This window comes from Tauraco erythrolophus, chromosome 15 (genome assembly GCF_009769465.1).
Source record: "Tauraco erythrolophus isolate bTauEry1 chromosome 15, bTauEry1.pri, whole genome shotgun sequence".
NCBI classification, from domain to species: domain Eukaryota; kingdom Metazoa; phylum Chordata; class Aves; order Musophagiformes; family Musophagidae; genus Tauraco; species Tauraco erythrolophus.
Window position 1 is genome coordinate 164,968 of NC_141479.1, and position 22,476 is coordinate 187,443.

The 22,476-nt window shown below is 53.1% G+C and overlaps 1 protein-coding gene across 2 annotated transcripts in view; it reads left to right on the forward strand.

Annotated features, from left to right (window-relative positions):
* Positions 1-20,319, forward strand: part of CSNK2A2 (casein kinase 2 alpha 2) — a 30,256-nt gene extending 9,937 nt beyond the window's left edge. The window contains exons 3-12 of one of the 2 annotated variants that reach the window (XM_086620679.1): positions 1,652-1,753; positions 2,604-2,654; positions 11,096-11,155; positions 13,319-13,402; positions 14,541-14,651; positions 14,868-14,969; positions 15,294-15,394; positions 16,081-16,229; positions 16,427-16,520; positions 19,934-20,319. In XM_086620679.1, coding sequence (XP_086476805.1) covers positions 1,652-1,753; positions 2,604-2,654; positions 11,096-11,155; positions 13,319-13,402; positions 14,541-14,651; positions 14,868-14,969; positions 15,294-15,394; positions 16,081-16,229; positions 16,427-16,503 — 837 coding nt within the window. In that variant the 3' untranslated portion in view covers positions 16,504-16,520; positions 19,934-20,319. Of the gene's footprint in view, positions 1-1,651; positions 1,754-2,603; positions 2,655-11,095; positions 11,156-13,318; positions 13,403-14,540; positions 14,652-14,867; positions 14,970-15,293; positions 15,395-16,080; positions 16,230-16,426; positions 17,872-19,933 lie in introns of those variants that run through there. The other variant, XM_086620678.1, reaches the window with a different exon arrangement.
* Positions 20,320-22,476: the final 2,157 nt, after the last annotated feature.

A 22,476-nucleotide genomic window follows, 5' to 3' on the forward strand; every position in this document is an offset into this window, starting at 1 on the left:
CAGCAAACCCTGCCCCGTGTCACTCCAGCTGTGGCTGCCAGCTGTGCTGGCCTTGCTGCCATGTTCCACAGCAGCTTTGCAAGGTGCTGATGCTCCCTGTGCCGGTATCCGTGTTATTTTTGGCACTTTGCTTCGGGCTGAGATTCTCATCTTTTGGCTTGACAGTCTAGCTCCTGCCTTTTAACTTGGAAAAGGAGAAGGGCAGGATCTGAATCTGAAGGTTTCAACCACCTGAAGAGCCTGGAAAGACAGCGTATTTTACCACTTACATAAACGCCATATTTTCCCACTATATAAAAAGCTTCTGTTCCTTCTCCCATCTGCTCACACATTCCTGGGAGGGGTCTGAAACCAAGGATTGCCTTGGATTCGCCTGTAACGGGAGTGTGAGTTGCCCCATCGGCGCTCTGCAGCCGTCATGGAAGCGGGAGGCTGCGGCAGAGGCAAGGCAGCAAGCACAAGCTGTTGGGCTCTTGTGGCTCCTTGTCCTTCACGCAGACGTCTGATAACGTGTGGCGCTCTGGTGGGGTGCCTCGTACCTGTTTGTCACGCCCCGTTACTCCCCTCCTCACACACCAGACTCCGTGCCGGATGGTGAGCGTTTTAGAAAGCGGAATGTCTGGAGAGGAGTGTTTCCATCAGCAAATCTCACAGGTAGGGCAAGGGCTTCACCAGTCCCTGCAAGATGTCTCTGCAATGGTACTGGTGCTGCGCGAGGGGATGTTCCAGCTCCCAGACTCAGTGACTCGCAGCCAGTGATACCCACACCGGTCACTAGCCAAAGCTCGTTAAAAAAAGTCTCCCCTCTGAGCTGCTGTAAGCTGCTTTTCCTTTCAAGCAGGCACAGAGCTGGAGTTGTCCTGGGAGCGGATGAGTTACAGAAACAATTGTTCCTTTGCCTTGGTGTGAACCGCTGGGTCAGCGAAGCAGAGAAGCTAACCCAGCCTCCAGCCCCTGCCTTGGAGCAGCTGTTCTTTGTCACTCTGCGGGGTGATGTCCAGAGAAAAGCTTACTTTGCAAAGGGAGTTCCTGGGACTGCAAAGGAGTCAAAAAATGCCCGCAGGCTTTAAAAATATTCATGTTATATGGGTGCGATGGCATGTTGTGCAGTTGGGTCTGTGCCCTACGGGTGCTTCCAAAAGACACGTGCGTGTAATTAGGTGTAGCAGTGTCTGAGCTTACTAAAATCTTGGCGTTAGACTCTCAGGTCGTTTTTTTCGTTGGATTAAAGTGCTCGTTGGGCAATGGGTTGGGATTAAGGAGTAAAATACTGGTTTGTGCTGGTAGACAAAGCTGAGATATGAGGTCCACCGTGCTTGTCCTGCGGCTGTAAATGCATAACATGGAATGAGTGCGCTGAGATTTCCACATAGCAGTCCAAGGCGCTTTTAAACCGTGATTACTGGAGTCACAACTGGGTTCGTCTGGAGTGATTTGATTATCCTCCTGATGAGTGGAAAGCTTTCATTGATAGAGGGAAATCTTAGTTCGTGCAAAGTGTCTGTCTCCTCTTTGAAGCTAAAAATGTTCCCTTGTGAGGCTGGGAGCAGAAACAGGAGGGCCCATGATATGATCCAGTCAAAATGGGTGGCAAAAATCAGTGTTAATTTCTGAAAGGGCTCTCACTTCTAATTTCTTTTGTCTATTTAAGCCAGTGAAGAAAAAGAAGATAAAACGCGAGGTTAAGATTCTGGAGAATCTGCGTGGTGGCACCAACATCATTAATCTGATTGACACTGTCAAGGATCCAGTGGTAGGTGCCTGTGTGTCACGGGGTGTGTGGTGGGCTTGCCTCCCTGCTGGCTGCAGGCGTGGGACAGGCACTGCTGCACGACTTCTGCTCCCAGCTTGGGTTAGGTGCTGCCTGTGCCCGTGCCTTCATGCCAGCCAGAAGTCAGCGGTGTCCAGCTCATTAGGGTCTCCTGAGATGGGTTGGTTTGGATGGGCTTATGTTCCTCTTCATGTTCCCCAGACTCTTTTACACCCTTTCTGTGTCTTCTGTGAGTTTCCCATGGCTGATGGGGGAGGAGTTTTGTATCCCTACAAATTTTCTGTAAGAAAAGGCCTGTAGCCTTCCACTTTCTGCCTGGCATCAGGAACATAAGTATCTGCCAGGGCAATTAGATATCAAGCACTTTTCATCCTTGTGGTTGCTGTCCTGCCCAGTGCACAGAGGTCATATCCTTTGTCTGCATTGCCACAATTATCCCATTCCTGGGAAGTTTTCTCTGCCTGAGACTCTTCTCTGTGACTCGCAGCCTCCTGGCAGCCACGGAGAGGAAATGACAGCAGTCCTGGCTGACCTTCCTCCCGCGATGGGCTGCGCAGCCTTAGCCCCTGGTGACACCTTTTGCCTTCCCAGTGCTGTCTCTGCTCCATGGCATGGAGAGGAGCAGCACTGGCGAAAACTCTGTGTTGGCACATGCTGCATAGGGTATGAGCAGAGCTTGCCTCTGCCAGCGGCAGGAGCAGGGCGGCGTTTCTCCTGCTGTCCTGCTTCCGCTCCGCGCTCACAGTGAGGGTTGGACAGGAAGCAAAAGCTTTCTCGGGAGCAAAGAAAGGTCAAGAGGGCGTTTTAAACTGTGACTCTCTCTCTCTTGCAGTCAAAGACCCCTGCTCTGGTGTTCGAGTACATTAATAACACAGATTTTAAGGTGAGTCTGCCTGAGTGTGGAGGGGGGGAGGCTTCCCGTTTCTGTCGAGTGCTGTGATCTTGGGTTGTCAGATACTCCTTGAGAGTTTGGGGCTTTCACCTACATCAGCTTCACCTTCCTTTCCCCATGTAAGTCAGAAACCTGTAAATGGGCTCTAGATGAGAAGGAATAAAAGCTTGTGGGCTGAACCTCCTCCCAACTTTGAGGAGTAAGTTCAACGGGTCAGATATTCTTACTCCCCTCTCAGTTTGGTAAGTAACCGCTGTGCTGTATATTCAGCCCAAGCTAATCCCGGTGCTGCAATGCTCTATTTACAGCAGTGCAGTTGATGGAGCAGATGACGCCCATCTGTGCTGGAATCAGTCAGACCTGGGGGCTGTGGGATGGCAGAGGCTGGAGAGCATGGCTCCCACTGCCGGTGGGCCTGGTAGCAAGGGACTGAGCAGTCTTGAATACATCTTACGAGCTCTTCTGCTTGCCTGAGGCTGCAGGGTATTCCCTGATTTCTGGGGAGCTCCAAGTGGTGTTACTCCTACCCAAAACGGGGGTCCTTCTGTCTGGGTGCAGCTACGACTGCCCGTGCCACTGAAATGCTGCGGGCTGGCAGCAGGGAGCTGATACACAAAAGGGCTATGTAATTAGCAACCATGCCTAATTTAATGGTATCTTTGCTTCCTCCATGTGAATCTTTACCCTCAGTCATTAAGTCGGTGGTGGAGAATTAATTGAGCAGTTGCCATTGGAAAACCAGCAGTCTCCTCTCCTGCGCTGTTCAAAGATCTCTTTCATTCTGTGTTACGGGATGGTGCTTTTTTCTTCTGTCTGTGGCGGAGCCTTACGTAGGTGCATGCCTTGTAGGACACAGCTTCAGCAGATACACCAAACACCTGGAGAAGGACCCTGAGTTGGTGTCAGTGGAAAGGATACAGTTTGTCAGCTGGTCCATGGACCGTCTCACCGGCAGCCCTACACGCTGCGAGGCAGCACGTGTTGTTTCTGTCCCTATGGAGTTGGTCTGGCAAGCTGAACCCTGCTGGGGGACCCTGTGCATGGCCAGAGCTGCAGCCATGCTGGCACTGGTGGTCTTAGTGCTGTTTGATTTCATGTGGAGACCTCCCACAGAGGCTAGAATAATAGTAACTTGCAGCAGCATCTGCCCTGACAGCTCTGGGCGGGGAGATGAGTGTTGCCTCCATCAAGTAAACAGCCATGAGAGGAGTGCTGTGTGGGGACCTTTCGGGGCTCATTGAAGCAGGTGTGGTTTGTCTGGGCTTCATTGACATCAGCTGAGCTGTTCCAGTGCCGCGTCTATGTTGGGAACATGTCCCTATGCTTCTCCTGGTGACCCAGGGACTCTTCATAAGGCTGATCCTGGAAGTGCTGAACTTTCTATTTAGAGATTTTTAAATTTATTTTTATTTTTAATATATGGCTCGGGATGAAGCACACCTTGCTTAGGATTGCTTTGTGTGTCTGCTAGTCAAAACGTGGTTACACCACCTGTCACATCCTTAGAGGAAAAAATTATTGTGAAAGATACCACCCAGAAACTGAAATATGCGCACAAAGTGGAGCCTTGAGTAGTAACTTGAGGCTGGTGGCCAGCAGGGACTCTTAACTGAAAAATGCAGGGCTTGGAGTACATGGTAGGTCAGCTGTCCCAGGCACTCTTGCAGCCAGTAAGGCGATGTTGTTCTGGCCACAGCAGAAGTACCAATGCTCAGCTCTGGCATCACAAACAACTAGATGAGTTTGCAGCAGATCGTTTCTAGGCTCCTAGGAGGGAGCCTGGCTCCTTGAGGAGGTCCAGATTCACAGCTGTACAAGTCTGAGACAGGAAGTATTGATGCTTTTGATGCTGATTGGTACAAGGCAGGAATAACTTGTCTTGGGAATGTAAACGTGTCCCCGAGGGCGTGCGGTGTGGCTGTTTGTGCACAGAGCTTATTTGTAACCTGAATTTCACTCGCTGCCTGTGGGGCATGTGGGTTATTTGAGCCACACTCCTGTGAGCTCTGCTGCTGATTTGGGTAGGTTCTTGGGGCCGCAGCTCCCTGGCAGATTACAGAGCTGCTGCTACTCACAGGTGCCTCTGAATATGCTCTTCTGTACAGAGGCTCCCAAGCTGTCTCTTCATAGAATCATAGAACAGTTTGTGTTGGAAAGGACCTTAAAGATCACTTAGTTCCAGCCCCCTGCCATGGGCAGGGACACCCTCTACTACACCAGGTTGCTCAAAGCCTCATCCAACCTGGCCTTGAACACTTCCCTTGCTCTGAAGTGCCTTTGCCAAGCAGAAAGAAAACAGAGTAGATGAGACCACTTGTGCTGGAGGTCTTGGCTTGCCCTATGCCTCTATACGTGAAGCAGCTGGAGAGTACCTAGTCATTGTCCCCAGTCCTGATCTCCCTGGGCAGCCAAATTCTGCGAGAGCTAGGTGCCATATGAGCTAATCCTGCTGACAGGGACCTCTTTGTCTTTGTTTTGAGGTGGCTGCTGCTAATCTGCCCATCTCTGCATTGACTTCTGGATTCGGCGGTACTGATGAGTACCATGCATCTCGCTGGCAAATCACCTTGAGAGTGTGTGAGGGGGTTCCCAGGGCAGCTTGTGTACAGCAGGTGGTTACTGACCACTTTACAGGACTGCATTTTTCTCTCTCCTGTTGGCAATAGTTGCTCACAAGCTTGGATGTCTCCTCAGTTTCCTCCTTTCTGGCAGTTTCTTTCCTTCGATGTTGTCATTTTTTGCTTAATGTTAATGCTTTCACCCCTTTGCTCATTCAAATGGCAGGACCCTGTTCATGTCTGTGTACCATGAAAATGGCTGCTGGGTTTCCTCAGCTCTCTGTGCACAGGCAGAAGCTGCAGTTCAGTGGGGCTTAAACCACAACTGTGGACAATTCCAGACCAGAAGCACAAGCTTATATTCCACGTGGTTTGGCTAAATTATGGTATAAGCAGGAGACTTAGGTGGTACCTCCCTAGAGCTGATTTTTCTTGAATTACCTGGCTGGGTCCCTTCTGAAAGTGCCAGCTCTGTACTTGCAGGGGTGATGAGCTGGAACTAGACTCAGTGCGTATTTTGCTGCGTGAGGACGGCAGCTTGTGTACAGGGCTGGTGTTTCTCTTCAGACCTGCTGAATTATTTGTCATCTGTGAGTGCTCAAACTACCCACAGTCGTCTGCCTGAAACGATGGCTGTGCCGCAGAGCCATGCAGTCAGTTGAGTAACCGTCAGGGAAATTAAATGTCTTTTGCTAATTGTTTTCAAACTAGAAACGAGATGCCTGTCCTTCAGACACCATCAGCTGTCACATGTTTTGTATAGTCCCTGAGCGTACCTTGTCGTTTGCCTTTCATTGCCCCAAGAGGCAAATCCCCCGGGAAAGAAGGAGGCAGAGCCAGGTCTCCAGGAGCGGTGTTGGGTTGGGTTTGCTATTTGGTCCTTAAAACACACTAGCAGATTTGCAGCTGAAGAAGAGGAGATGAGCAAGAAACGTGAGCAGTGAAAGGTTGCTGCAGGATGTTCAGCCTGTTGGAGTTGTGGGAACAGAGGGCTTTGGAGTCACATCTTCCACTTTCTGTGCACCTTGGTGAATTTTCAGGCCAAGCTGCTGTGAGGGGATCCTTGTACATCCTGTTTTATCCTTGTACATCCAAAGTTAGTTTGAAAAATAGTTGTTGTCCTGTGTAGGTGATTAGGAAAAGTTCTCCTCCTTTGCGTGACTGCCAAGGCTGGGATGCTTTGGGGGCCGTTTTCTTTTGCTGCTGCCTGCCCTGCACCCCAAAGCAGCGTCTCTGCTCCGACAGCTCCTCGCAGCCACCCTGTTGCTTTGCTGACGCTGCTTGCTGCACGTAGCCGGCTGCGTCGCTCACTCAAGGGAGAAGAACAAGCATTTGACTCCTGTCAGACCCATGCAGAGGGGAGGCATGTCTCTGCCTCCTCAAGCACTAACAGGATTAGTTTACAATTGGTTACGTGATGTGTGCCAAAATATCACCAAAAGCTGGAAAGGGATGGAGACTCCCTGTTTGCCCTTTCCCCATGCTCTGTATGGAGAAAGGAGCCCAGCCCAGGTCTCCAAGGCCTTGTGTGATCTTGAGTGCTGGCAACTAGCTGAGCAGATGTTTGGGCTGGGTCTGAGTGATCCCTGCAGTGATACTTCTGACATTTTTATTCCAAAGGGCCAGCTCTAAGAGCAGAGCAGGGGGACATGTCTGGGAAGGAGGTGTCTGCTCTCCCCTGCTAGGCTGGGAAAAGGGGATTTGGGGCCCACTGTCAAAGCCTTCTTGGGGCAGCTGCTGTGCGGGACCCACTTGCAGTGGAAACCTTGGCTCTGTCCTTCAAAGCATTCTGCATTCGCTGGCTGCCTGCAGCGGGGCTGAGCATGCTCCTGCAGGGACTGTTTTCTACAGCAAGCAGAGCCTGGGCATTGCTAGTAACACCATTGGCCTTGGCACAGCGAGAAGGTCGTAGAAACATAGATTGGTTTGGGCTGGAAGGGACCTTCAAGATCATCTAGTTCCAACCCCCCTGCCATGGGCATGAACACCTTCCACTACACCAGGCTGCTCAAAGCCTCATCCAGCCTGGCCTTGAACACTTCCAGGGATGGGGCAGCCACAACTTCTCTGGGCAGCCTGTGCCAGTGCCTCACCACCCTCAGAGGGAAGAATTGCTTCCTTAGATCTCATCTAAATCTCCCCTCTTTCAGTTTAAAGCCTTTGCCCCTTGTCCTGTCACTACACGCCCTTGTCCAACACTCCTCTCCAGCTTTCTTGTAGCTCCTTCAGGTACTGGAAGACTGCTAGAAGGTCTCTCCGGAGCCTTCTCTTCTCCAGGCGGAACAGCCCCAACTCTCTCAGCCTGTCTCCGTAGCAGAGGTGCTCCAGCCCTCGGATCATCTTCGTGGCCTCCTCTGGAGCCACTTCAACATCTCCATGTCCTTCTGATGTTGGGGACCCCAGAGCTGAACGCAGCACTGCAGGGGGGTCTCAGGAGAGCAGAGCAGAGGGGCAGAATCCCCTCCCTCGACCTGCTGCCCACGCTGCTTCAGATGCAGCCCAGGACACGGTTGGCTTTCTGGGCTGCCAGCGCACGGTGCCGGCTCATGTTGAGCTTCTCATCAACCAGCACCCCCAAGTCCTTCTCCTCAGGGCTGCTCTCAATCCATTCTCCGCCCCGCCTGTACTTGTGCTGGGGATTGCCCCGACCCACGTGCAGGACCTCACACTTGGCCTTGTTGAACTTCATGAGGTTCACACAGGCCCACCTCTCCAGCCTGTCAGAGTCCCTCTGGATGCCATTCCTTCCCTCCAGCATGTCCACCATACCACACAACTTGGTGTCATCAGCAGACTTGTTGAGGGTGCACTCGATCCCACTGTCCATGTTGCCAACAAAGATGTGAAACAGCACCAGCCCCAGTACTGACCCCTGAGGAACACCACTCGTCACTGCCCTCCACTTGAACATCGATCTGTTGACCGCAACTCTTTTGAGTGTGACCATCCAGTCAGTTCCTTATCCACGAGTGGTCCATCCGTCAAATCCACATCTCTCCAATTTAGAGGCAAGGATGTTTTGCAGGACAGTGTCAAATGTTTTGGACGAATCCAGGTAGATGATGTCAGTTGGTCTTCCCTTATTCACCAAAGCTGTAACCCTGTCATAGAAGGCCACCAAACTTGTCAGGCACAATTTTCCCTTAGTGAAGCCATGTTGGGTGTCACCAATCACCTCCTTTTTTTCCATATGCTTTAGAATGGTTTTTCAGGGGGATCTACTCCATGATCTTGCCAGGCACAGAGGTGAGACTGACGGGTCTGTAGTTCCTCAAGTCTTCCATTTTTCCCTTTTTAAAGATGGGGGCTATGTTCCCCCTTTTCCAGTTGGTGGGAACTTCACCGGACTGCCACAACTTCTCAAATATGGTGTTTAGTGGCTTAGCAGCTTCATCTGCCAGTTCCCTCAGGACCTGTGGATGAATCTCATCAGGTCTCATGAACTTGTGCACCTTCAGGTTCCTTAGATGTTCTTGAACCTGATCTTCTCCCACAGTGGGCGGTTCTTCTTTCTTCCAGTCCCTGCCTTTGCCTTCTGGGACTTGGGCTGTGCGGCTGGAGCACTTGCCAGTGAAGACTGAGGCAAAGAAGTCATTGAGTACTTCAGCCTTCTCCAAATCCTGGGTAACCAGGTCTTCCATTTCCTTCGGGAGAGGGCCCGCGTTTTCCCAAGTGCTCCTTTTATCACTGACGTACCTATGGAAGCTTGTTGCTTCTTGTCACCCTTGATGTCCCTGGCCAGATTTAATTCTATCAGGGCTTTAGCTTTCCTGACCTGATCCCTGGCTGCTTGGACAATTTCCCTATATTGCTCCCAGGCTACCTGTCCTTGCTTCCAGCCTCTGTAGGCCACCTTTTTGTGATTGAGTTTGTCCCAGAGCTCCTTGTTCATCCTTACAGCCTCCTGGTATTTCTGCCTGACTTCCTCTTTGTTGGGTTGCACTGCTCCTGAGCTTGGAAGAGGTGATCCTTGAATATTACCCAGCTTTCTTGGGCCCTTCTTCCCTTCAGGGATTTCTCCCATGGGACTCTTCCAAGCAGATCCCTGAAGAGGCCCAAGTCTGCTCTCCTGAAATCCAGGGTAGTGAGCTTGCCTCAGGATGCAGACTCCACCAGAGCTGCTCTAGTCAGAGGTGCTAGGTTTCACAGGCAGCTCTTATAGGAAAGTCTGTTGAAAGCTGGTTGCCCAACGGCTGCCTCTGCTGAAGGCTATGAGCCGGAGAAGCAGCAGCATTGTGGGCCTGAGAAGAAAGGCATCGGTGACCTCCCTTCCATCCCATCCCTGCTTACAGGCAGCAAGAGGCAGAGGAGCCAGGGAAGAGGGAAAACGGGGTCTGGCCTTATTCTGCCTCTCCTGCGCCGCTTCTTGCTCAGGTGCATCGATGTTGCCAGGTGAAGTTGGACAGGGTAGTGCTTCCCAGAAAGAGCATCTCTGTCCCCTCCCCAGTGTTCCTTACCTGGGCAAGCCATTTAAACAAACTCTTGGAAGGGCTCAGCTGTCCTCTGCTGGCCCTGGGTCGTGCATGAGAGCAATGTGCAACTGAGGCAGGAAATCTATCCCTGCTGTAGCTTCTGGCTGTGTCTTTTTTGCTCCCTGCTCACTTGTCCGCTTCAGTGGGTTGCTCCGAAGCATTAGGGTCATCCCGGCTCATGAGAATACAATGCAGCTTGTGTCCTGGAGGCCGTTGAAAGCTCTGCGTGTGTAAGTGACACTCGTATGTTGTTAAATGATTTCCCAGAGCAGTACTGGGGGTAGTGGGGCTGTTTGGAGCTGGCCCTGAGGACCTTGGCATGGGCCTGAAGGGAATCTGAGGCCAGAGCTGCTTTCTTGGAATGTGAATTTCAATCCCTTGCTCTGGGATTTTTCCTGAAGCTGCCAAGTGGTGCCCGTGATGGGCAGCTGACTCCAGTGCTGATGCAATCGGTGATTTGATGGAGCTGTGAGATGATCCTTGTTTGGTAGAAAGGGCAGAGGGGTCTGGTCCTACTGCTGCCCTGTGAAGGTCCTTCCTTGCCCTGTCCTGGTGTCTCACCTTGCTTTCCCTGGACGAAAGCACAGCCCAGTGACAGATACAGAGCAGAAGACCAGTTGGGGCCAGTGACCTGGCGTGAGAGCTGCAGGATGACAAGTTCTCCAGTGCTGGTGGCACGGTGCAGGTTAAAGTGCACCCTGGATCTCCCTCGGTTTCACATGAGTAGCTGCAGAGCACAGGGCAGAGGAGGGTGGTGGACGTGTGCTGGCAACAAGCACTTAACTGAGACTCCGAGCTGCGCTCTCCTCGGCCCCACAAAGGTTTCTGCGCTGTTGAGTTGCGTTAGCCTTTTTCCTGGGATAGCGGGGAGCTTCCGCAGCTGAGACTGTCTCTACCCTTTGTGCTTCTTCACCCCATGCCCCTTTAGGTTAATGTTTTCCTCTCCCTGCCCCACCTTGAGCACTTCGAAGCCTTGCCCATGTGTTCCCAGCCTGCCTGCTCTGAATGCTGTTACCCATGTTGTCGCTGTGACGATTTTGCATGTGAACAGTCAGGATCATCTGTGCCAACTCTAGCATGCTCCGAAGTGCTCGCTGTCCTCTCCTTGGACAGACAGCCTGCCTGTCTCTTGCTGGAAAGAAGTTGTGACAAGTCTGAATGATCGCAGGAGTATTTCATGGGAGCTCTTGCATCCTTTCTGGATTTTCTAGAGAAAATCTATCCTTGGCAAGTCTGAGACCAGGACAGCCCTCGGGAGTGGCAGCGTTCACAGGGGACCTGGAATGGGGTCAGTGATTGGAGGCAGGTGGGGTGCAGGAAATGAAACTAATCCAAATCTGGAGTATTTATTTTTGTTTCTCTCTTTTTTTTTTATCTCCCTCCCTCCCCAAATCTGTTTCAGCAACTGTACCAGATCCTGACAGACTTTGATATTCGGTTTTATATGTATGAGCTGCTGAAGGTGAGTGGCATTGCATATGGCAGTCTGGATGGGGAGACCAGGAATGAGAGAGGCGGTAGCAGGGCTCACAGGGCGGTGCTACTCAGTGGTTGCTTCTCTCATGTTCAAGGCAGAATCCGTGTCCCGTAACCCGGGAAGGTTTGGGAAGAGATCTGGTTACCTGGCTTGTTGCTGTGAGGTATTACAGCCAAACTGGGGACCTTTGGTCTCTGATGCTCCATGAAGCATTTGTGATTGTTAGTCGCCAGGTAGGGCTGTGCTTGGTCTCCCTGTGTCTCTAACACCACTGGACTGCGATAAGGAAAATCAACTCCCTCCCAGACAGACTCCCCTCCCAAGCACCAAGAGGCATTTGCAGGGCTGGGGAACTGGGGACTCTTTAGCACGCTAGGGAGAGCAGAAGAGAGAGGTTGCCAGCTCCAGGCTCCTTCTGCTGCAGTATTCAAATGCAGCCCCAGAAGGTGACTTCTGCCCACTTGGTCTTAGACCCCTCTGCCTCTGGGCGGGGGATCTAAGACACTTCAAGAACAAGCTGGCCAGCTCAGTGCCCTGTGGTCACAGAACCCCATGGATGTGGTCTTGGGGAACAAAGCTTCTGGTTTTGCCAACTGTCATATGTTGATATAACACCGGTCTTACGCTTTGAGACCTCCCAGCCAAAGTTTCCCCTGCCCCTCTGATGAAAGGCGAGGAGTGCCCTAAATACCTCCTCTTAGGTAGCCTAGCTTGCACCTCCCCATGGAAAAGCTCACGGAGCTGTATGGCAGATCTGTGAGATCTGCTGCGCTGCCTCTCTGGGGTCTCTGGCTGCAGGACCTGGGAGGCAGCAGGGCATTAGGGAGAGCTTACAGGTTTTGGCTGATCTCAGGGCTGTTATGTGCTGGCCTGCTGGAGCAGCAGCTTGACTGTGTCAGGTCCTAGCAGGGCCTTGGGACTTCTAGACTGGCACTTGGCAGGTCCCCTGCCTCTGGAAATGAGTGGGACAGGCTAGAGAAAGCCCTTTGTGCTCCAGGACTTGGTGACTGCAGGAGACTTCCTGAAATAGATCTGGTGAGCTTGAGGGAGGCTTTCTTTTCTGCACCCCAAAGCTTGCTGCACCTGTCTGCAAGGGAAAGACCTTCCTACTGAAGGCTGGAGGGAGCCTGAGGCAGCCCAAGATTAGGGTGGGAGTGATGACAAGACTTAGGTGATCCTGCCTTGGGACAAGCAAGATACTACAACAGCTTCATCCCTGGAAGCAGTTTGTCCAACCTGTTCTAAATCTCCTGTACTGGAGATCCCAGGACCACAATTTGCTGTGACTCCTGTTGGTTGCGAGGCCATGTGTCCTTGCAAGGACATTCCCTGAGGCCTTGCTGTGATGGAAGCTCTTGCCTCCTATGCCTCCCGCTGCAGCAGGGGCCCAAGGACAGTGTTACTTCCCTGGCACTGATGTCTTGGATATTGAATGACTGCAGACTATACCCTCCTTCCGTGCTGCTGGAGATCTCAGAGCATCTGAGAGATGTTGACGGATGGATCTCCCTGCCCCTTGGAGATGAGAAAACAACATTCTCACCCCCTTGCTCAAGGGAACAGCTGTGGGGGCGGGGGGGCAAGTGGTGCAAGGTCACAGAGCTGGAGAGCTTATGTGTGCTCCTGCCTTCGCGCTGCGCAGCGTCGCCCTCCCTTGTGTGCTGCCACCTGCCTTCTGTAGCAGCAGGTTTGCCTTAAACGAGCAGGGCAGAAGGGACGTTCCAGCTCAGGCGTTTTGGACCACAAGTGGAAAGCTGCCCTGGAAGGCTGTAAAACTGTCTGCATGTAAGAATCATCCCCTCTGGGAAAGAGAGCGTGACCTGGGAAGCGCAGGGCTGCCTCGGTGGGAGCATTGGGCTCGTCACCAGGTGGGGGGGCGCCTCTCTGCATAGTGTTCTTCAAGGACTGTGCAGGGAACAAGGTTCAAGGGCCCGTGGCTGCAGGAGCACATAAGATCAATACAGTCTCATTGCCAGCTTGTCGCTTCATCACGTGCAGCGTAAGAGCTGAAAATGGCAGTTTCTGATGCCAGGATTGCAGCACTTCCTCGTGGACCGGGCACTCTTGCTGCTGGCCGAGAACTGTTATGTTGTTAATACTGTGCCTGTGGTTACAGACGTGTCTAATGTGTGTGCGTGTGTCCGCCAGGCCCTGGATTACTGTCACAGCATGGGGATCATGCACAGGGACGTCAAACCCCACAACGTCATGATAGACCACCAACAGAAGAAGGTACTGTGGCGCCAGGGCTTACCAGCAGGGTTTTTCCAGGGAAACTTGGAACTCTGCCATCTCTGTACCCATAGTCTGGGCAGCTGTACTTACCCCTTTAACCTTTCTTTACCATTCTCCTCCACTTGTGTCTGCATCAGGAGATGGCCAAAGTCCCGCTGGGGAGCACCACAGTGGGAGTCCATGGCTTGGAGGTTGCTCTTCCCCCCAGCCAACTACGCTGGGTTTCTTTGCTGAGAGGGGCAGGTCTGGGCTGTTAATCTCCTCCTGGGGAGGTGCAGCAGTAGGGCGCAGAGGCCCTGGCCTGAAGAAGAGTGGCCTTGTCTGAAACACACATGAATATTTTTACCTAGGGAACTTAAGCTCCTCCTGTAGTACAGCCTCCGTGTCCCGCAGTGGCTTCCTCACTCCTGGGCTGTGCTACTTAGATCACAGGAAACGTTTGTACCCAGCTCACTGCCGTGGGAATGGGCAGCACAGGGAGGTTCCCCACACCATCATGGTACTCGTACCTCGTCAGGTGCTGTGTGTACCCGTGTTCCCAGGGACCTGGGATTCGCAGCAGCTAATTAGTTGCTGGTCCACAGCTCCCTCCCTGTCAATGCGCAGTGGCTGTGCAGGCAAGGTGAGGTTCCTGAGGAGTGGGAAATCCTTTACTAGATCCGCTGCCCTTCAGTAACATGGCAAGTCGTCCATCCTTGCGGCTGCAAAGTCGATGCTCTGCCTTGCAGGATGTGGTGGGCCCCCCTCCTACCTCGTTTCCTGCTCTCAGCCCCCAGTTAAATTCAACACTGCCTTTGGACCAGCCCTTCTAAACAGTGGGACAAGACAGGTGGATTTTGCCTGTTCCCTAGTATGCGACACCCTGTCCGCTGTGGCTGGTGGTGCTGGTAGGAAGCCAGTTGCCCAGCAGTAACGGTGTGCTGTAACAGCTCTCTAAGCTGGGCTTTGCCCCACCACCTGGTGATGGCGGAAGGGAAGAGCCTGACCAGAGCACTGCTGAGGTCATCTCCTGTCCTCGGAGCACCTCCCTGCACCCTGGGCTCCGCGTTTGCATCGCAGGATTGCGAGGTTTGGCCAATGTGGCTTCACCTGTCTGGCTCATGCCTGACTCTGTGTCTCTTTATCACGTGTTCAGCTGCGGCTCATAGACTGGGGTCTGGCCGAATTCTACCATCCAGCTCAGGAATACAATGTCCGTGTGGCCTCTAGGTACTTCAAAGGACCGGAGCTCCTTGTGGACTACCAAGTAAGAGTCTGCCTCCTCCTTGCTAGCCAGTGGTACCACTTGTGGTTGCACTTTGGCCACTTTTGGTTTGTCTGGTTTTGCCTGCCAGGGCATTGGCATTGCCTGGGTTGGAAAGAGGCTGGCTGTGAAGTGAAAAGGCTCAGGTTGCCTGTGCAGCTGGGGAACTGGGCCATGGTGAGCATCCCTTTTCTGACAGCTTCTCCTTTTTGCCCTCAGATGTATGACTACAGCTTAGACATGTGGAGTTTAGGCTGTATGCTGGCAAGCATGATCTTCCGAAAGGAGCCTTTCTTCCACGGCCAGGACAATTATGACCAAGTAAAGACTTTGCTACCTGGATTATTTCTTGAGACGTTTGTCACCGCCTCGTCTCTGTGTGTATAGTGGGGAGGTTCTGGGGATTGGATCACCAGGCTGGGAGGATGTTGCTACTTGCTTAGTTAAGCCATCTGGGATTATGCTTCACTGCCTTGTGTAGGAGACTTGTTTTCTGCACATGTTGCAAAAACAAGTTTCAAGGGAGATAACATCTTCCATCTGGGATGTTTCCAGAAGGAGAGCTTTTAGATTTGGGCAGCTCTGCCTATGTGAAAGAGTGGTGGCCTGTCCTTCTGCTCTGTCTCAACATGCCTTTTGTTCCAGCTGGTTCGCATCGCAAAGGTCCTGGGCACAGACGAGCTGTATGGGTATCTCAAGAAGTACCACATAGAACTGGACCCGCACTTCAATGATATCCTGGGCCAGTAAGTGGAGAAGTGAAACGCAGCCTTTTTACCTTGTAACACAGAGAGGGAGACAAACTGATGTCCGTCGCCGTGAAGGACTCTCAGCAAAGGCCTGCTTTGATCTGGGTCACAATGCTGTTTGCAGGCCTCCCATCTGGCTGCTCTTGTCATCTCAGGAGGTCACTGAAGTGCAGGCTCTTTCCATTTGCCTCTCCCATGATCCACGAGCCATCCCCCATTTCTTCCTTCTCCTGCTTGCTGACATCCTAGAAGTGGAGATGTAGACACTGGAGTTGAGTGTGGGCTGAGGGGCTCAAAATCTGCCAGCTGAGATTTCTGAAAAGGATGAGAGGTAGATGGGATAGTGAGGACAGCTTCTGTGAGGCTGGCAAGCCCCTGCACTTCTGGTCCCAAGGGTGTCACTCTGCCTGCTGCACACTGTTTAGTCCCCGTAGACAGAAGGGAATGTGCCATGTTGTGCCTTTCCCAGGTGCAGGACGTGCACAACTGTGTACCTAAAGAAGAGGGGTTTCCCCCTTCGACAAGCACTTGCTGAGCAGTAGCTTTTTCAAGGAAGAGCTGTAGGCAGCTTCCGTCGCAGCCATCTCTTCTCAGAAGTGGATAGTGGCAGGTGATGCACCTGGGACCTCTGGGTACTGCTGTGCTGGTCAGAGCTGGGCAGTGACAGCTGGTCCGTTTTGCAGGCATTCCCGGAAGCGCTGGGAGAACTTCATCCACAGTGAGAACAGACACCTGGTCAGTCCTGAAGTCCTAGACCTCCTGGACAAACTCCTGCGATATGACCATCAACAGAGGCTGACCGCCAAGGAGGCAATGGAGCACCCCTATTTCTGTGAGTCTGGAGAAGCTGCAGCTAGCTGGGATGGAGGGCAGTCTTGGGTGGGGGGTGCAAATTTCAGCTCCCTGCTCTGTGAAAGCCTTAGCAGCTCTGTGGGTTTTGAGGGCAGTTTCTCTGGAAGGGTTTGCCAGGGTGGTGCTTCCGCTTTGTTAAATGCTTTCCCCTTCCTGCCCGGCCTGTGTCTCCTGCAGATCCAGTGGTGAAGGAGCAGTCCCAGCCCAGCTCAGAAAACGCTGTGCTCTCCAGTGGCCTGACAACAGCGCGATGAAGACTGGAAAACGACGGGTAATTCAAGATGTTTACAAATAAAAGCAAAACCTTCGGTCACACAGTGAAGGGAAAAGAACCAAGGACCCCCCCTTCCTTCCCCTCCCCTTTATACTCGGCAGAAATCTAACCTTGGAGGGGGTCATAAACCTCAATTCCTCTCTGGTGGTTGTGGTTAATGTAACTCTAACCCTGTGGTACCAAAGCCCTGGGCAAATCGTCTTGCAAGAGCTAAACATGTAGTGATATCCCCAGGGCTCAACACAACTGATTCTGGTTCACGTCTCTATGGATCCTTCTCCTCCTTCTCAGCCCAGCCTTCCCCACCACGCTGGTGGGGACAAATTGGTCGTTCCACCATCAGCCCTTAGCATGCCTCTTTCTAAACATGCCTTTCTGACTTGTAGACTCTGGATGAACCAAATTCAGGCTGGGGGTCAGCAGGTGCAACTCTGTTTTGAGGTCCAAGTTCTACTGCTCACTCTGGGCTTGAATTTGGCCCTTGAATTCCAGTTTCAATGGCGAATGCCGTGGCAGTTTTGGGGAGGAGGGAGGTTCAACAAAAACCAGCCCATAAACCCAGCAGCATCTCAGGATTGGTTTGGAGCATTACAACGAAGGCACTGATTTGAGTTGCTGGGAGAGACGAGGTCCCCTCCAGGTGTGTTTGACAAAGGCTCGCTCTGAGAAGAAGCTCAATAGACCTGCTTTGGGAACGTGTGAATGTGAGGGCTGCTCTCGTGGCAGGAGCGGGAGGGACTGTCCAGACTTTCCCACTGAGCTCAGGAAAGTCAGTGCTGCAAGACTTCTTGTGATAGGTGTGCAACCACGTACCTCGTGACGTGGCTCCCATGAGAATTCGTGCCAGATGCAGACTTGTGCCGGAGCACAGCTCTGGAGCGGTTCAATCCAGCGCCGCAGGACGGGGGAGTGGAGAGGAGGCCAGGGAGGAGAGCGCAGGGAGGGGGAAGGATCAGCAAGCGGTGGTGTGGTCTGTCGGGGAGGGGGCTGTGCAGCTACTGACGTAGTGTTTTAATGAAGTCAGCCATTCGCTGAATTCCGGGGTGCCGATCCTGTTGCGGGGGGTGGGGGGTTCGTCTTGCGGGTTCTTTCGTCAGATCCCTCGATGGCTTTACAGCCCCACGATTCACAGTTGCCTCCTCTACTTGTTCTGTGTGTGACTTCATCAAGTGGTTCTGGTGACACTCAAACCTAGAAGCTGGAGATAGCGTTTTCCCACCAGCACCTAAACACAGAATTTCCTTCTGCGGCATTGTCGAAATAGTTAATTTTTTATAAGGTTGCAATGTTTCTATTTGAAACATCTGTTTACATTCCATATTCCAATAAAGTTCTATTGGCATCGATAGCAGGTCAATCCATTTGTATAATTCACTGAAACCAATAAATATCTATACGTCTGAACGTCTGCAGTCTCAAATCTATGGGATGGCCTGAAGGAGCGAGAGCCTGAGGGCATTGCCTCCTCGAGGAGGTCAGCTTGGCTCTTCCAGCCCCTCATGAGTGTTTTGGGCCCTCTTAGTCTTTGGTTGCTGTTCTTTATGCTGTCAGCCCTGAGAGTTTCCCCGTGGCAGGTTGCCTCTGCTTCCGTGGGGCCGCAGAGGAGTGCGGGGTTTTGGGTACAGCATGGGAGTCGGCTCTTGTGCGTTGGACTCAGCCGGTGCCCGGGGTACCAGTCTCCGTCTGTCTGTTACGTGGCTGGTCAGATGAGAAGTCACCAATGCGTGGCTGGAAGTTGGGGTTCTCTGCCAGCGTACCCCATGCTTGTCTCCTCCGAGCCTGGGTGGATGGCTTTTTCTAAGGATGTACTGAGCAGGGAGCTCTTCTTTCCTTCCACCCTGGCGTGCGACCGGTGCATAACCTGAGTTATCGGTGTCCAGGCGGAGGAGCCGGCTGTGGTGGTGCTGCCACGCCACAGGGCCCTCGCCAACATTGGCTTTGGCAAGTTAACATTAGGCTTTGGCAAGTGTTTCCAGCCCTCTGTTCTTCCATCTGCCTGAGCTACCGGCTGCCTGGCCTGAGGGGCGCGGAGGTCTCCTGTGCTTTTAAACTGTGCTAATGCCAGCAGGGTCGATTTGGGGGTTTAACATCAATTTCTGAACTGTATGGAGTTGCTCGATCGAGAAGAAGCAGGAGTGGATGTTTCTCATGGCCTGTCAAAGTTGCTGTGGGGGAGACTTGCCTGTTTTCCAGCTCTTGTGCGTTGGCATTCCCAGCTTCCAGAGAGCCAAGGCAGAGGAGGCGTGGGGGAGAAGAACAGGTTCAGTGTGGGAATTTTGACAGATGAAAAACGTTGATCGTTGTAGATGAGTGCTTGATAGTGTCCAAACCTGACGGTGGAGTTTCAAGGTGGTGCTTCAGGAAGTATCAGTTCTGTAAACCTGAGTCAGAAATTCTTTCCTGGTGCCCTCAAGCAGAGGAAGAGAGATGCTCTTCCCAGTGAGCGAAATGGGTAAATGGCTTTCCCTGGTCGCAGTAACCAGCGAGGCCGGAACAACCTGCCCTGTATCTCCCCACTTCCCTACCCCAGCTCTAGGGTACGATGAGCTGTGACAGATTCATCCTGGAGGGAAACATGGCAGCTGAGCAAGTGTAGCCTGGGAGCGAGGAGGGTTTGGAATCTCCTGATGCCAGGGCGGTGTGGATACTTGGCTGCAGCTCAGGCCAATTCCTCTCTGCACCCATCGGCCCTTCCAGTTCTTGCAGCAGGAAACCCTGCTTTCCTCCGGACTTCAGGGAAGCATCATCCTGCCTGTAGGGACAGCTGAGAGCTGGAGAAGACAGTGTCTTGTCCTTAGGAAGGAAGGAGGCTGGGGAACATGCATCTTCATGTGCTTTCTCCTGGAGAGAGTTGGGAGAGTCCCGGTGCACGTCCTGGTCTTTCAGCGGGCTCGACCCCAGCTTTCTAGCAGGGGTGGAGCACGGGTTTGGCTGGGTGCCTTGTAAGAGGGACACGGCAGCCACTGAGGGATGCGATAGCAACTTCCCCAGCTCCTCTCTGCCCGCTGCGAGTGTGCTGTGGCACGACGGAAGCCTTTCGCGGGACTGGAGGAAGGAGATGTTTGTGGCAGCGGAGGGCACTTAACACAGGAGGCTGGGCAGAAGAAGGTCTACGCTTGCGTCTGGCTGCGCATGAAAGCGCTGCTTTGCTGGGCTGCGTCTCTCCCTTGCCTTGCTCCGTCCTGCCTTCCCCTCTGCCCCTGCCACCCCTTCTAACGCAGGCTGAGGATGCCCCGCTGTCCCCACATCCAGAGGGGCATGGAGGGTGTGGCCAGGCCCCGCTGGGAGCAGGGTGGCAGGATGTGGGGCAGCGTGCCCAGCCATCTCCTCATCACCTGGGACCAGAGGAGCTCTGTGTCGAGCTGGCAGTGCCCCGTGACGCTCACTTCCCTCCTCCCATCTCTCCTCAGGTCCGATGCTGTTGCTCCCAATTTTCCATAAGCAGAATGAGAACCAAATCAAACGTCCTGTCGGCGTGTGTAGAGTGACGGCGGGCAGACTGCGCGGCGCGGGCAGGGCTGAGAGCGGGGCAGCACGCCTGGCTGGATGGCACTCGCCTCTTTATGACCACAGCCCTTCCCTCCGAGTGTTAAAAGGTTCTTCTGCCTTTGGTTCCTTGTTGAGCTCTTCCTGACCCAGAAAGCGTGGAAATGTGAAGGGTGTGCAAAGCAGTCATTGGTTAGATGTTCCTTCCTCTGTTCTGGCTGTTCCTCACCCCCAGCCTCTGACGGACCACGGTTAGCCAGCTTGCGCCTGTCTCTTCCAGGGCACGGGGGTGGCAGGGGATGTAGTATCACAATGGACAGTTCTATATTATAATTAAAAGAATTCTATATTGTTGAATAAAAGTTTTAAAAGAAGCATATGAGGAGGAGTGTTCCGTGGGGAGGGAGCTGTGGGGCAGGACCAGCCACACTGGAGAACGCGGGAACGGCACTGAGAGCCGTTCCCTGTGCCCTGCTAGGACAGGCTGGGCAAGGAGAGCAGGAGGAATTAGTTGTACAAACCCATGGCAGGCAGAGGCAAAGGAGCCACTTGCCACCTTTGGGGGTGTCCCTCCTTAGGCCCCCGTAGTCTTCTGGAGGTGCTTGCCTGGGTGGTTAGGTGCTAATGCTGGTACCTGCTTTTCCCAGCCCGTGGGGCTTGGGCATGGCTCTGTCTCTGCACCGCAGGAGCTCCTGTCTTGTCCCCTTTCTTGGGCTGAGACTCTCCTCCTCCTCCTCCCCACTGCAAAGCCCTGAGCTTGGAGCTCCTGCCTGTGGGCCTCTGCTTTGCAGGAGTTCCCCTACAGATGTGGTGCTTCAGCAGCAGCTCTTGGCAGAGCCTGGCTGCAGCGCTGGTGGTTGTCCAAGCTGTGCTCTGGTCTTAGATGTTAATGGACCACTTGAAACTCCGATCTATAAACCTCCAGTTGGACTCTGCATGACTGCACACAGCCGTTTCTCTTCCATTGTCCCATTCCTTCCTTGCCCATGTGTTCTTCCCTACACAGTTTTCCCCTATTCCGAAGCTGCCCAGGCTAAGGATACCTCTGGGACAAGACTCTTGACTGGGGAAGATAGACCTGTTGCCCGTTCCCAGGGAGGGGAGCTCGGGTAAGGTGAGCCATGGGCTCCTGCTGGCACAGAACCACCTGGTGCTGCTGTCACCCAGCCCTGGCCAGTGGCCGAAGTGGAAATGCAGAAGTGAGTCCTCGCACGAAGCCTGTGAGTGGTACAGGTGGAAATTTGCCAACCTGTCCTTGTGCGTCACCCCTGGAGATGTGCCAGTGTGGGGCCAGATGTGGACATGTACGTCAGGTAATTTCAAGCTGCTGGTGCTGTAAGGCAGGGCTTGGTCCGTTGCCGAGGCACGGTGTAATGATAGCCCTGTGGTATCCAGGTCTGTGCTGATCTCTGGCACTTCAGTTCAGCAGGACTCTTTTTTGAGGGTGTAGATCCAGCCAGTGGTGAGAGCCTGTCCCTGCAGGGAGGAGCCCATGGGAGAGTCCACCTGAGGTCTGCATGCGCTGGGCAGAAGCAGTGCTGCAAGCATACGCCAAACTGAGGTCCCTGCAGCATGGTGGCTCATCCAAGTGCTGTTGCTACCTCATCCATCCCTCTCCTGCCACTGTTGGGGCATGCACCCCATTCCCACCCGCTGCCTGCTGCAGCCCAGGTCCTCTCCAAGTCAACATCTTGTCTCTAAAGGATGCTCTCAATGACTCTTTTTTTTAACTGTCGCTTGTCAGAGAGAAACTCTTCTTTGCCCATTTTTTTTGTCTTCACTTTGTCAAGAGTCAGAAGTTCATTCTCGCCCCTTGCTCCACCATGACATCCATTGCACGGTGGTCCCGCCAAGGCAGTGTGTCCTGCTTCCTCACCTTTCTCTGCCAAAGACCTCCAGCACGTGCTTGCACTGTCTCCTTCTGCACTCCCTGATGTTTACACTCCCTGTTCTCTTCTGAGCCCGTGCTCAGCAGCAGCCCAGCTTTCTCCTCCTCCTTCTACACTGCTTGGAGTTCAACCAGCATGAGGTCCAAAGTCTTTGTCAAGGTTCCCTCAGCACCCAAAGCCACTTCTGCACTTTGCCTCCCCTTGCATGTGGTGGCTGTGGATATCCTGCCCATTTCTCTTTTTGGTTTCCTCATTACAGCCCTTCATCCAGTCCTGCTCCCGTAGGAAAATCCAGGCTGGGAGAGTCGTCTGGACAAATCCCAAGATCTTGCACTCCTTGCAGAAGTCATTGCTTTGTTCTCCTTTTTGCCATGCAGTGAAGGCTTTTGGCTCACAAAGGTACTGACGGAATCCGGTTCTGGTTTTACTGGTCCAAGCTCTGTCCTTTCAGCTGGCCCAATGGGCCATGCAGCTGGCCTGAGGCATCTGCTTTCCAGCCGTGGCTTAAGCAGAGAGGGCAACAGCCCAGGTTCGGATTTCCCAGGCCATGAACTGGGACTGTGTGCTCCAAGGCAAGC